Raw genomic sequence first — 13,126 nt, 5'->3', positions numbered from 1 at the left:
TCACAAAAACAGTTTTGAAGCAAAAACAAGAACAAAAAAAAAATGATTCTGAAAAAAAGAATAACTTTTGAGAATTACAAAAGAGAATGAAGTCCCACATCTCTTATTTTTTTTTTTTTTCAGTTCTCTCAATTTTTTCTTGGTCTAAAACAGAACGAGGTCTCATTTTTAAAGAAAAATATATAAGATAATAAAATATTACATAAAAAGATAAAAAAAAAATTGAAAAATTTTGGACAAATTCTAAAAAATAAGAAAAATTTCAGAAAATCCCTAAAAATAGAAAAAGCTTAGATTAGCCTAGTTTGACCTCATTTTCAAAAATTTGGGCCTACATTCTCTAGGTTTCATAGATTTTGTTCTTTTTTTTTGAAAAATCATAAAGACCTTTGCAATTAAACTTGAACCACATTTTTCTAAGCCATTAAGGCTTCGTTAGGGTTGTATGATGTGAGTTATCAATTTCATGATTCTTGATTACACACTTGATTTCATTGGTTGTGATTTGTCTAGATTTATGTACTTTAGACTTAATCTAGTTTTAAAATATTTTGGAAAAGACAACAATAACCATTGTGATACTTAGCAAGCTCTCGTTCTTAAGTTTTTGATGAATTAAGACCGATGATTGATTTCCTAGAACCAAAAATGCACACAATGCAGAGCAGAGCATTTATTTTTCCTTGTAAAAACAAAGGTGTCTTTCGTGTCGGTTGTCCATTCGCTCAAAAGAGTTCGATGAAATCCCATAATAAATGGCGAAAATGATGATTGTTGATATTTATTTTTACATTTTAATATGCAATATGTTATATAAGAGAATCAATATAAATAAATCTTCGATTAATTCGAAATGTATGATGAAATTTCACAAAATAAATACGTAATTATTTGACGTAAATGATAAAAATTGGGAAGAGCAATTGTTCCACGGAATAGAAATTTTGTACAGTTATCAAATGCGTTTCTTTTCCAGGAATAGAAATTTTGGGCTCTTACCAAACGCATTCTGATTCTCTAAAACTCATTCAAGGAACAGAATCGAAAAAAATTATTTTAATCGGAATCACTTTTTCGGATCGGAATGGTTGCCATGCAGGCCCTTACTCTCACAAAACAACCAAAGTTGAAGCTTACATTTTTTTTTTCTTAGGGATAATGACACAAACGATCTCTAAACTTTGATCCAATATGCAATGTGATTTTTGAACTTTTAATTTGACCAATATTTTCTCCGAACTTTTGAAACGTGTTCAACTGAGCCTCCGAATTATAAGAAAATGTTCAGTCCTTCCATTAATTCAAGTTCAATGATGATTTTGAACATTTTTTTTTATAATTTAAGGATTAAATTGAACATGTTTCAAAAGTCCGGGTATCACATTGAATAAATTGCAAGTTCAGAGAACACATTGCACATTGGGCTAAATTTCATCGATCATACTAGTCAAATTAAAAGTTCAAGAATCATATTCTGCATTGAGCCAAAGTTCGGGGACTATTTGTGTCGTTTTTCCTTTTTTCTTTTCTCTTTTTTAATCTTTTCGATTTTTCATTGTATTTAACTTTATGGGCCAAGTCCAGAAGCCTTAGGCCACGACAAATCTGTCAACGCCCAGACGAGACCAAACTAAGTCCACGTGTAACGCTCCTTGTAAAAGCACGAAAAAGAGAAAATCAATTGTTTATCGATGAACGTTTAGATATCCCCTATTACATAACATATCTCTTACTTTCGAAGTTTCAATCGATTAATCTAAAATCATAGATAATAATCACTTTCTAACTATAAACAAAAAAAAAAAAAAAAACTGGCTTCTAAAATGATTTATCGTGTCATTTGTTGTTTCTTAGCAAAACTATAGTAAGAAAGAAAAGTCTAGTCACGACAATCATGTACAAACATAAAAAAAAAAAAAATCGTGGAAGGAGAGATATAACTTATAATTCTCTCTTTCTCACACATCTTTTAACATGTGCATTTTTTTTTTATGTTATTTGAAAATACAAGTGAAGAAAATGTTCTTATTTATTACGATCGAATTTTGTGATCACAGTGTGCCATCCAGGAACTTGATGAGAAGTATTAATCATACTTTAGAACTTTTGTTTCATTCATCACATGCTAAAAAAAGTATATATTCTCATTGTTCATTATTCATTAAGGTGCATTGAAAATTGTTGATTACTTGATTCCATCTTTATATTATCATCGAGTGATCTTGAAACACTTTTTGACACGGTCTTTGACAATGATTTATGCCTGACCATAATATTTGATATTGAAAATATTTTTTATTAGCTCATTTGTTCAAGCAACATATTTTAACTAGACAACCTAGCTGAAACTTCCGATTTTCTTATTATCTCTTTTTTCTCTTTTTTTCTTTTTTCAATTTTGTAACTTCTGGATTTGTTAATGTTAATTCTATCCCTTGGACCAAAAAAATTCTATCGCAATTCTCGGCCCATTTCACTTTTTAACGTATGGGCCGAGCCCAAGAAGAGCCTTAGACCATGGCCCAAACCAATCTCCTTATAAAAGCACGAATTCCCTAGGGTTTCGAGGATCCTGCATCGGCGTCACTCGGTCAAGCGGAAGGGGAAGAGTTGAGCCTCCAGGGACGGTGCAGCGACAATGGTGAAGGGACGCCAAGGAGAGAGAGTGAGGTATGTGATCTGCATCTCAAATCGTGCTTTGTTTTGGTCGTCTTCCATTGCTAAGCGAGGCCGATCGCTGTTTCTCCATTTTCTTGCAGGCTCTACGTGAGAGGAACCGTCCTCGGATACAAGAGGTGCGTGTGTTGTTTCTCATCGATTTGTAGTGTCTTGTTGCTTTGTTCTTCTGTGCGACTCGAGTACCTACCCTCGGTTTTGCTCGAGAGAGGCTCATGAGTTGAGATGTGGGTTTAGTCGAGCTAGCTTCCTTGCGCTGCTTGTTGCTTGTTTGTGTTGGAAGGACTGTCGATGTGATGTTGTCTGGGTACGAGTGTTGGCCATATTGATCGTTCAGTGGCGGAGCCTTAGTTTTAGGTTTGAGCTTTCGATCACCGCTTGCTTGATTTCCCCATTTTGAATGAGCTAATTTCATTGGGAAGTGGCTCTAGTGGGACTACCTAGCTGAATCTTCGCGTAGGAAGGATGTGGCAGCTGATCTGAATTGTTTTTTATGTGAAATGTTGTAGTGTTTGGTGAAATGGCCACACTTGTTAGATGCCAGATTGAATTAGAGGCCTCTTGCATCTGTAGCTATTGCCTGGTTTAGATGAGGGAAAGGGAAAAGAAAGAAATCGTGTTCCTGGTAACACTAAATCAAGTAGTAGCGGTCATGGACTACAAGTTATTGGCTCTGTGGCTTTACTTCATGCATTTCCTTTTATTGAGGTAGTCCAAATTTCTCATGTTGGAACAGGTCGAAGTCTAATCAGTACCCAAACACGTCTTTGATCCAAATCGAGGGAGTCAACACCAAAGAGGAGGTAGCATGGTATGCCGGTAAGCGCATGGCCTACATCTACAAGGCCAAGGTGAAGAAGAACGGATCACACTATCGATGCATTTGGGGGAAAGTTATTAGGCCTCATGGTAACAGCGGTGTTGTGCGTGCGAAGTTCAAGTCAAACTTGCCTCCCAGATCCATGGTAGAGTAGATAGTTAAACCTTTTGGGAACATTGTGTATTGTGGATGTCTTTAGCTTGTGTATTGATTTTTCTATCTTTTACAGGGAGCTAGGGTGAGGGTTTTCATGTACCCCAGCAATATATGAGGTATGTGTGCTTTTAAATGGTGTTTTCTGCTTTGTGAGGGCATTTATCTTTTCTAGGTTTCATCTTTATTTGTTCAAGTTCGAAAATGTTGCCAGTCAAGTATGTGAACTGTTGCCTTTTCTCTTAGTTTCCATCTTTAGTTGTTTGTAACTTCATTGACCACTTATTATGAACTTTGGTAATAACTGTCCTTGTTATAGCAATGACAGCTCGAGGTTGCTACATTTTCTTTCCACTTCAAAGGAGTGTTTATGTTTTAACAAGTCTATCAAACGATTGGCATAGCCATAATTGTATGTTATATTCCCCAGTTGATTGAAGTGGGGGTGTTGTTGGTTGAACGAATAATCACTTTACACCTTTTGAATGTTCATTCTATGTGGGAGAAGCATAGCTTCATATATTGTCAAATTTGCAATTTTTCTACTTCGAAGTCAATTGTCAAGTATCTTCTGTTTAGTTTAATGTTTCTATTGATGGTGATGTCCTAAATTATGTTAGGTCATTGGCATCCCACTGTTGGGCTTCTCTTGCTCGTTGGTCTTGTGCACATGGTTATCTTTCCCCTTCTACAGTGCTGTGTCATCACCTTGGTTATCTGAAATGATTACTGGTCCTAAGTTGTGTTGATGTTTTGAAGCAATAGTATCTGCATCCTTTATTTGGCAAACTGAGTATATCCTTTCTCACTTTAGCTTTTCTTTTTTTGTGCTTTTGCAGCTTCTGAGTTTGGGTTTGTCGGTCCCTTGTTGGCTTGAGAGAGTATCTACCTTTTTTGTTTTCTTTGATAGCAAGATCAGACTATTATGTAGCAACAATCGAAAACTCCGGCCAATTGTGCGCATTTGCTTAAAATCTCCAATCAGTACTTCTGTGAATTATGAGCCTACTTTTGGGATTTGCTTTTACTCTTTCACCAGGCTGCTCGTGTTTGGTACTTGTAGCCGGTGCTTGTTTTGTTTGTGGTTCTTACTGTGTATCGTGGCTCGTACTTGGGCTGGAGATGATCGCACTGGTCAGTTCATGAGCGTGTCTATTCGGGGGATCGTGAAACTTTTGTTCCATGCGCCTTTCTACTCATCTAGCCCCCCCAAAATCAAAGGTCAGAGCGCCAAACGAAAGTTCATTTAGGCGATTCAAATTGGAGGAAATACAGAAAAGGATATGCTTGAGTTTTCATCCCCATATGAAAACCTGTTACAACCTGTTGTAACGTCAACCCCTGGTTTCTAGAACTATCGGCGGCTAAAGTGAGAATAATGTTTGGACCAAAAAAAAAAGTGAGAATAATGTTCTGCGGTCTCATAACGATGCGACTTTTTTTAAGTAAACTTTATGACTCTTTAATCGCATACAATGTAAATGAGAACGGGAAAAATGTGAAAGCTGGCTTAGGGTGTTTTAACGCTGTTTTCAGATTTTGTTTGGGCTGAAGCTCTCTTGTTTTCCCCTCCTATCTTGAGAGACAACAGCCCAAACACCAGGTTGTCTTGAGATGCTCGCGATGTCCCACCGCGAGCTCGTTTTCGATCACGGTGAAACAGCAGGAAGTTGTCAACTTTCAGTTTCAGCCTGTATATTTGACTACTTCAGTAGTAATGCAAACGCTTAGCAAATCATATTCTTAGACGGCCTATTAGTCAAACCAAGTATGCCTACGAAGATGTCGATTTATGTTCCCTTAAATGACTTGTTTTGGGAAATCTGGACAGCCGGTTTTACTTGTGAGGATCGTCACAACCGCGTTTCAATAACCCGCGGATACGGATGAATGTGCATGACCAGTTGAGATAAAGAGTGCTGCCTGAACAAGTTTGTCTTTTCTACAGCTAGTCTGCGACAGTCAGGCTAATTATGTAACTACATATGCCGGCGACAATCTGATCCTGCAATGCAAAATCACTTCATCCTAAAAGAGAGGAGAGTAAGTGTTGCGGTCAAGTTGTTGGAGTTGGAAGATGTTCAATGCAGCGAGATCTCAAGTGTCACCGTTCGACATCCATGACTTCGTCTTCAGCCTTGTCCTCCACTTTTGGCTTTACTTCTTCAGCATCAATTTCCTCGACAGACGAATTCGCTACATCTGACTTGGGTTCGCCCTCGACCTTTGACTCCACAAAATCGATGTCCTCAACTGGCACAACCGCCATCTCTAACTTTGGTTTGGCTTTCCCTGTCTCTACATTATCAACTTCCTCAACCGACACTATCTCCATCTCAGACTTTGATTCCAATTTTGTCTTGGGCTCCACCAGTGGTTTGGTCTCTGCTTGAGGCGGCCGGTTAGTAGCGTAAGTTTCATTCTCCTCCTCTTCCTCAAGTTTTGGTGCCAAGTAAAACCTTACGTAACCCATCTCTGCGATTTTGTATTCCACAACCCCTGGCAGGTCAGAGGACAAGCTGATTGTCACTTGATTAGCCAACGGTGTCGCTTTGGTGAATGAGTTCATGTACCGCAGTGCAAAGGTCAGAGAAACCGACTCGTTCATTTCGATGATAGTAGCATCTTCTGGCTGCAAATGCAAATAGAAAAGGAACGCATTAACCAATGAAGGTGCATCCAGCTTTCATTTGTGCGCGTATGCGTCGATACTGATGAATGTGCATCGACGTTCATGTATATATGGAAAGAGAATCAGAAATCAGCACCCGTGCGATCCTAAAAGCCCATTTCTTAGATGTTCTCCATGGGCAGAAGTTATGCAGCTGGCGGAGAGACTAAACAAACCTTGTCCACAGACGTGCTCTGTCTGCAGACCAGATTGGCAGTCCCAATATCACCTCTAGTGGAAAACTTCACGCCTTCTTTTGTCACAGATATTACAACTGCAAGAAGTCTAGGTCAATCAGCACCAAACGAGAACTTCATGCAATAAATATATTTTGCCGATGGCTCCTCTCTTAAAATGGACAGACAGCAGCAAATGTAATGTTAGACTTTTAGTATTTCATCAGTTCAGTAGAGTTCACCAGGAAGTCTAGTTCACGCATGTAGAGAGCATCTCATCAACTTAGACTATGCCGCTTACCATTTGACGGGAGAAAATAAAGGACAGAGAAGTAGTCGTTTGATTAACTGATCATCCTTGCATATGAACAAGAATTTCCAGCCAAATCACATTAATAAAGTAACTTCGCCCTACCAGGTTAAGCAGCAATACTTATAACAAGGCAAGATAAGAGAAGGGTGTTTATCAAATTCCTGGAAAAGGCTATGACTTGCACAAATTCTTGTTCTCCTCATGGCGGAACATGCATAAGACTTGACAAATTGAATTTCGACCAAAAGGGAGCTATGTCTACCTCAATTAGGAAAACCAAGATTCTTGCAATAGAAATATGCCAACCCCTTACCAGTATCACCGATGCTGCTGAGATCTCTACATATCCTTGCAAACTCAACTGACGGCATCCTTACAATCGATTGGTATTCTGTATCTGGTACCCCAAGATGTTCGCTGTCAATGTCCATCAGCTTCATCTCGAAATCTGCAATCTTGTCTTGGCCTTTGTTTCAAAAATAACAAAGAAATGATCAATGTAAGTAGCAGTGTTCACACCACAGTAGGACAACCAAAGTTGGGTAGTTTCACTGTTGCAAGCACTAGAACAGTCGAGCCTATGATATTTTACGTGCATGTGTGGAATTTTGCTCTTGAATAACCAATGAGCACATCAAAATCATAAATGGTTCTGCAGTCTGTCCCTTCATCGTGATAAAAAAGAACAGCATGAGGTTTTACAATGACGTTCTGCCCCTAAGCAATTTATTGCACAATAAGTCTCCAGTCAAATGTAAGAAAACCTTTCGACCCAAAAAAAAAAATGTAAGAAAACCTTTCGTGGCATAAAAATCTCAACTTTTCTTTGATTCACGTCACCAGGAAATTATTCTAAATTAGCAGGAATTGCAATCACATCACTCGTTGTTCTTCTTACTGGGGCTCTCGAACATGAAAGTGATGGTGTCGCCGCCGTCGTCGGCCTTGAGCGTGACGATGTCGTCGTTGCCGGCGCACCTGAGCATCCTGGCCATGTTGCCGAGGTTCATGCCCATGGAGACGCTGCGGTCGCAGCGGTAGTGGTCGAAGCCCTCGGAGCGGAGGAGGAGGGAGACGAGGGCCACGTGGCTGGAGTCCATTGCCTGGAGCGAGAAACCGATCGCGGAGCAGTCGAAGTTGGCCTCGTTGACGAGGTCCTTGACCGATTCGAGGACCTTCTTCAGGAGACCACCTTGCACTAGCCTGAGCTCGAGCATGGCTTTGGAGACTTTGATCAGAAGATCGATCGATCTTCAATACCAGAAACTTTTCAGAGAGAGAGAAGAGAGAGAGAGAGAGAGAGGAAGTTAAACTCAGAAAAATGCCGCGAAAGAGTGGGGTAACTTCCCGCCGGCGCCAGATGAGGGACACCAAACGACGCCGTTCGGTAGGTGAATGAAATTAACAGATGATTACGTCACCGGGTCAACCTGTCGGCCCATATGAAAGTCTTCTTGACGGCCCAATTGCGCATCGGCTTCTTGCTCCCTCGCTCTCCCGCTAAATCAAATTCGAGCTCTTGTTGCTCATCAAATCCTCTGCGAAATGCCAAATTTGGAGTCAGCTGATCGACTGCGTTTGCCGCAATCGCGAGACTTGAATCCGACCGAGTCTCGCGTCTTGATTTCGCCGTCGGCTCTCCATGGCCGTCTCCTTCAGTAAGCTCCGATTTCGAGCTCTTCATTCATCAGTGCTTTCGCTGCTGCTTTTGGTTGCGCAATTCATCTCAGTTCTTTGTTGGTTGATACTTAATAGGTTGTCGGAGTCGATTTTGTCGTCTCTGTCGAAGACTCGCGAGGTGCCTCCGGAAAACTCGAGCGTGTCCGTCAAATCCATGGTCGAGTCTCTTCTCCAGCGCGAAACCGCAGTTCGAAGCCCTAGCATCGATGAGCACGAGCTCCGCGCTTCAGTCAGGGACTTCAGTCTGGCTTGCGCGCTTTTGGTCGCCTCTCGGTACTCGAAGCATGATTTGCTTTCGTGGATAACGCAAGACCTCTCGGAGCTTGCGGATTCCGCGTTCAGTGACCTCGCGAAAGCTTATGCTGATTATTTTTATGAGGACAATGCGAAGAGAGTTGATGAACTTGGGATTGATTATGGCTTTGGAGCATCCGGGGAGAAGAGGCTGGTGATCGAGTTGATCCCTGAGGTGTTGCCTTTGTTGAAGGATAGGATTAAGGAGAGCTCAATCGATAAGTCCGACGAGTCCGATGAAGCCTTTGCTGCGTCGGCGAAGGTTCCTGTTGGTTATGCCATTGTGGCTGCTTATCAGCTTAGATGGTTTGTTACTCAGGTTTGAGGTGATTCGTTTGTATGTTTGATAGTGGCTTTGATATTGGTGAGTATTCTTACGCATTTGTAATGGTTATCCGTTCTCGGCTTCGTGTTCGCGTAGGTTGATCGTCCTTATCTGGGAAAGATGTGTAATTTGGTGGTTCCCTGTGCTCTAACCGCACTTGATCACTGGTCACCTCATGTCAAAGTATGTATTTTCTTCCATGCCCTCTATTGTCACTTTGTGGTGATTTATGGTGGCATTGATCTTGTTTCCTAAATTGAAAGACTTGATTGATGTTTGAAGTTATCTTTCGAGATTCATTGCTGCCTTTTACTGATTAAATTGCAAAAAAGAAACTAATCAAAACTGCTTGAGTCGTGGATGCAGACCTTTTGAAAGTCTTTTCTGTTGCTTACCTTCAGAGTCAGGGCATGATTAGCTTCACACATCTTGCGAAGAATGTGAATGCTGCTGAGCTTGGGTGGTATGAAGATCCAATTCTTGATGCTTGCTGCCAAAACATTGCTTCTGATGATGATATTTGGCACCATGTGGTTGAGATGTCAGTTCTTCTCGTGACCAGTACTCAACGAAACAATCCTCGTAGCCCTTGGTAAACTTTTTCTTCTTATGTTACATGGTTAGAGGAGGAAAAAAAGTTATTTAAATAGAATTCCTCATCATTGGGATTCATTACAGTGTGATAGTCATATAATTTGCCGAGAGTTTGGGCCGTGCATTTTGGTGTAGATTGTGTTCAGTGGGGATAAAAGAAGCCCTCTTCTCGTGAAACTAAAAATTTAGAACTGGCTTTTATGATCGTAGGCAAGTAAATCTGTGTTGGATGAAGAAGCTGTCTCCTAGACTCCTACCATATTTAGCTTGAGGACAAGTACTTTTTTTAGACTTTGGAAATTGGATCACTTAGGCATTATACATATACTATTGTTGAATCATTTATTCAGATCGTATTGTGTAATTTCTTTTCAGTTATTTGAGAGTTTATGCGTTCATTAGTAGTTCATGTAATTCACTTTTTTGGTAGGTTCGAGAGATTGCTGAATGAGATGTTAAGTCATTTGGAGCGCCAACCAAGGAATAAGGAACGTCGCACAGCCTGGCTTGAGTTAATTGAGCCACTCCTCAATGTTGTTGGTCTTGTGTTGTTAGCTCATTTTAGACGCCTTTTTCCTCTATTCTTTCTGTGGATGCATGCTGATGACGATGAGACTCTTCTACTGGTAAGAAACATAGATGCTTATATGAGTATTATGACTTCTTTGGGGGGTCTATTTTGGCCAAAAAACTGGAAATAAGTGATATTGGTTCCAGGACTTTCTGTTCACTGGCCTAGCATGTGAGTCCCTTTAACTTGCTTGACTGTGGTGGATCATCTCTTGCAAAGTATGGCAATAATATTTTCTTAAATTTCTAAGCGTTTTAAGATCATTTTGCACTTCATGTCATCTATCGTATCTGCTATCAACAGGACAATGGTGGACTTAGTTTGTTGCCACATAAATTGCGTTAAACTTCAAATGTTCCACCTTCTTTGTACAAGTGCCCCATGAAAACTAGGTTTTACTGATCTTTTCTTTGACAAAATCAATGAGTTACTGCCCAAAAAATCTGTCTATGAATGATGATTGATAAATTGGTCAATATGGTTATCATAAAGCCACCCATCTCAGCACAGTATTTTGTGAATGCCCTCTATATGGTGATCCAGCACCTTGCTTGCTAAACTGTAAAATTTAATCTGACTTGGTGACTAGGCTAGTAGAGATTTAAAATAATCACCTCTGGAAAAAGTGCTGATGTTGCTCAGTGCAATAGTTTTCCTTGTTTCCTTAATTGTTTATGCATCATTCTGCTGTCGACATAATTTTCAATTTTCTTTAGAACTTTCACTCTCTTCCTGCACAGGTTCTTCAAAGGGCTCATACAGTTATAAGGCTAACATGGATAAGGAACACGCCATATGTTGAAAGGTAAATTACAACTTGTTTGATTAACCTCATGTATGAAGCGGAGATGCTTTGGTTTCAATGAGCAATACTTTTGCATGTAATATATTCAAGTTTCCAATGAAAAATGGAGGATGACCTAATTGATCTGTATGTGAATGTATTCTGATGCCATTTCTGGAATCACGCTAACCAACTTAAAGATGAAAAGCAACTGTCTGCTTCATGTATAAACCTTAGAGGTGGTGTTGTGGATTCTTCATTACCGAGAGATTGTTTTATGTTTCATATTACCCCGTCGTTATTTTTCCTTTATTGTTATTCCTTCTTTGGGATTATGAGGAAGTTGACCTTTTTCATCAATTTCCTCCTGAGCAGAGTTTTGTCCCACTGTCCCCTTGGAAATTTTGGATACACTTCAGTATGGGAGAATTATCTTTTGCTCTTCGTCCGAACTTTGCGTTGTGGCCATTTCTATAGGATCGAAGAATTACCCATGGATTTCCTTGGTGTTTTCTCATAAACTATTCCTTTATTGTTTCTAGGTTAGTGGATGAACTTCTTGTATTATACAAGGAGGCAGCGTTGAAAGGAAAGCGAGAAGAAATTAGGACACACATTCTACAGATCCTGCTCTTGCTTCAACAGTAAGCATTGCTTATTTTACCACTGGGCCAGATGGCCTTGACAGAGACTCATACTTAGCTTTGTATGTCTTTGTGGATGCGAAGATGCAAGGGCATGCAGTTTGAAGCAGCCTGGGACAAGCACAGGAATGATCCAAACTTGGCAAAGCTTGTCTCATCTCTGAGTGGAACAAGCCAAGATGTAATTAACTCTGACTCTGCTACCGCTGTGTCTGAGTAGCAAATCAACCGAGAGCTTTCAACATGTTACTCTCTACAAGGTTAAGTGAGGCATATGGCTGAACTGTCTTATATCCTCTGACTAGATGAAATGGGATTACATTAGCTGTTGTATATGAATCGTGAACTTTTTGGTGACCGTCTGATGCAGGTAATGCAATGGTCAAGTCAATGAAAAGTTTTGAGTGCAGGATGCATGATAACCAATGCAATCAGACAAGGTTGGGCCTCTTTCATCTTAATCTTTTTTGCCCTGCCTAGTTTTGTCTCCAATTTATTTTTTGCTTTATTCGGTTTTTGTTTTCCCTGTCTTCTTTTGGTTTGCTGGCATGCTAGGGTCACAGGTAAGGTATCCATGGACCTCCTTCAGCTACACGTGCAGCTGCAGCTGCGTCATATTCTGATAGTCTTAGACAGTTCACCCGCGATTGGCCTGAAAGTACATATCAAGATTATGTGGCTTGATGTGCTAACAATGCCAATTGTCATTTATGTGTTAATCACTGGTTCTCACAAGTTCCTTGGGCGAGGTTGTCTTAACACGAGAAACTATTCTGATGCTCAAGGTGGCGATGTTGCGTTTCAGTACTGCCCATGTGTCGAATTACCTGCGATGGTGGTGGGGCATGACTTCTGCCTATAGAAATTGGTTTTTTACCAGGCAATGTGAGATCTTTTTAAGTAGAGATCTTCTTTTTGGAATACCTGAGGAAAGTAGCAGCCGAGCTTGATGCGCTTGTGTTGGTTATTCTTCATTTCTCTAGAGAAGTATCTTGTATAAATCTTTTAAGGGAGCGAAATAATGCTGAGACGAAAGGCTGTCCGACTTTTGGCGAGCTTAAATACCTTTAGTTGGCTCAAAGCATGTACCTCAGGGTAGGGCTGTCAAAAAGGCCCGAGCCGGCCTGACCCGACCTGGCCCGAAAATTTCCTAAATTTTCAGGCCCGCTCTTTTTACTGTTTCCATATGGGCGGGTACTATGGAAGCCCAAAAAATAAAAACCTTGGCTTCTGCACTTTAACCAAGTCGCGAGGCCATCCAACCCAAAAAACGCGCACACTCCCCAGTCCCCCACACATGCTCTCTTCGGTACCATCACTTTGCTCCCACTGCAGACCTACCGCCTCTTTCTGGCGCGCTGCTGCACCAACACCGATCGAAAGGACATCAATCTCGTAGATCCTAGTATCTCTCTCTCTATCTCA

General features: G+C 40.5%; 3 protein-coding genes across 8 annotated transcripts; 2 read left to right on the top strand and 1 right to left on the bottom strand.

Moving 5' to 3' along the window:
• The first annotated feature begins 2,554 nt into the window (after positions 1-2,554).
• On the top strand, positions 2,555-4,588 carry LOC115748137 (60S ribosomal protein L35a-1). Its single transcript, XM_030684563.2, has 5 exons — positions 2,555-2,670; positions 2,760-2,795; positions 3,413-3,641; positions 3,726-3,768; positions 4,489-4,588. Exons 1-4 carry the CDS (start codon positions 2,639-2,641, stop codon positions 3,765-3,767), a joined length of 339 nt encoding a protein of 112 aa, XP_030540423.1. The 5' UTR covers positions 2,555-2,638; the 3' UTR covers position 3,768; positions 4,489-4,588.
• Positions 4,589-5,374: 786 nt separating this feature from the next.
• Positions 5,375-8,179, bottom strand: LOC115748138 (proliferating cell nuclear antigen-like). Its single transcript, XM_030684564.2, has 4 exons — positions 7,708-8,179; positions 7,123-7,275; positions 6,497-6,594; positions 5,375-6,281 (listed from the first exon to the last, which is right to left on the bottom strand). The coding sequence occupies exons 1-4, from the start codon at positions 8,024-8,026 to the stop codon at positions 5,754-5,756; spliced, it is 1,098 nt and encodes a 365-aa protein (XP_030540424.2). The 5' UTR covers positions 8,027-8,179; the 3' UTR covers positions 5,375-5,753.
• A 104-nt stretch (positions 8,180-8,283) lies between these two features.
• Positions 8,284-12,606, top strand: LOC115748134 (uncharacterized protein At2g39910). 6 transcript variants are annotated; one of them, XM_030684558.2, is made up of 10 exons: positions 8,284-8,467; positions 8,565-9,102; positions 9,205-9,291; positions 9,510-9,700; positions 10,133-10,328; positions 11,014-11,078; positions 11,600-11,701; positions 11,786-11,961; positions 12,072-12,141; positions 12,265-12,606. In XM_030684558.2, exons 1-8 carry the CDS (start codon positions 8,355-8,357, stop codon positions 11,919-11,921), a joined length of 1,428 nt encoding a protein of 475 aa, XP_030540418.1. In that variant the 5' UTR covers positions 8,284-8,354; the 3' UTR covers positions 11,922-11,961; positions 12,072-12,141; positions 12,265-12,606. The 6 variants fall into 6 exon arrangements, with proteins under 6 accessions (XP_030540418.1, XP_030540419.1, XP_030540420.1 ...); XM_030684559.2 differs by having other exon boundaries at positions 12,257-12,606; XM_030684560.2 differs by having other exon boundaries at positions 11,786-11,963; positions 12,069-12,141.
• Positions 12,607-13,126: the final 520 nt, after the last annotated feature.

The sequence above is a fragment of the Rhodamnia argentea genome, chromosome 8 (assembly GCF_020921035.1).
Source record: "Rhodamnia argentea isolate NSW1041297 chromosome 8, ASM2092103v1, whole genome shotgun sequence".
Classification (NCBI taxonomy): domain Eukaryota; kingdom Viridiplantae; phylum Streptophyta; class Magnoliopsida; order Myrtales; family Myrtaceae; genus Rhodamnia; species Rhodamnia argentea.
The sequence above is the reverse complement of the archived record's forward strand: the minus strand, read 5'-3'. Positions and strand labels throughout refer to the sequence as shown.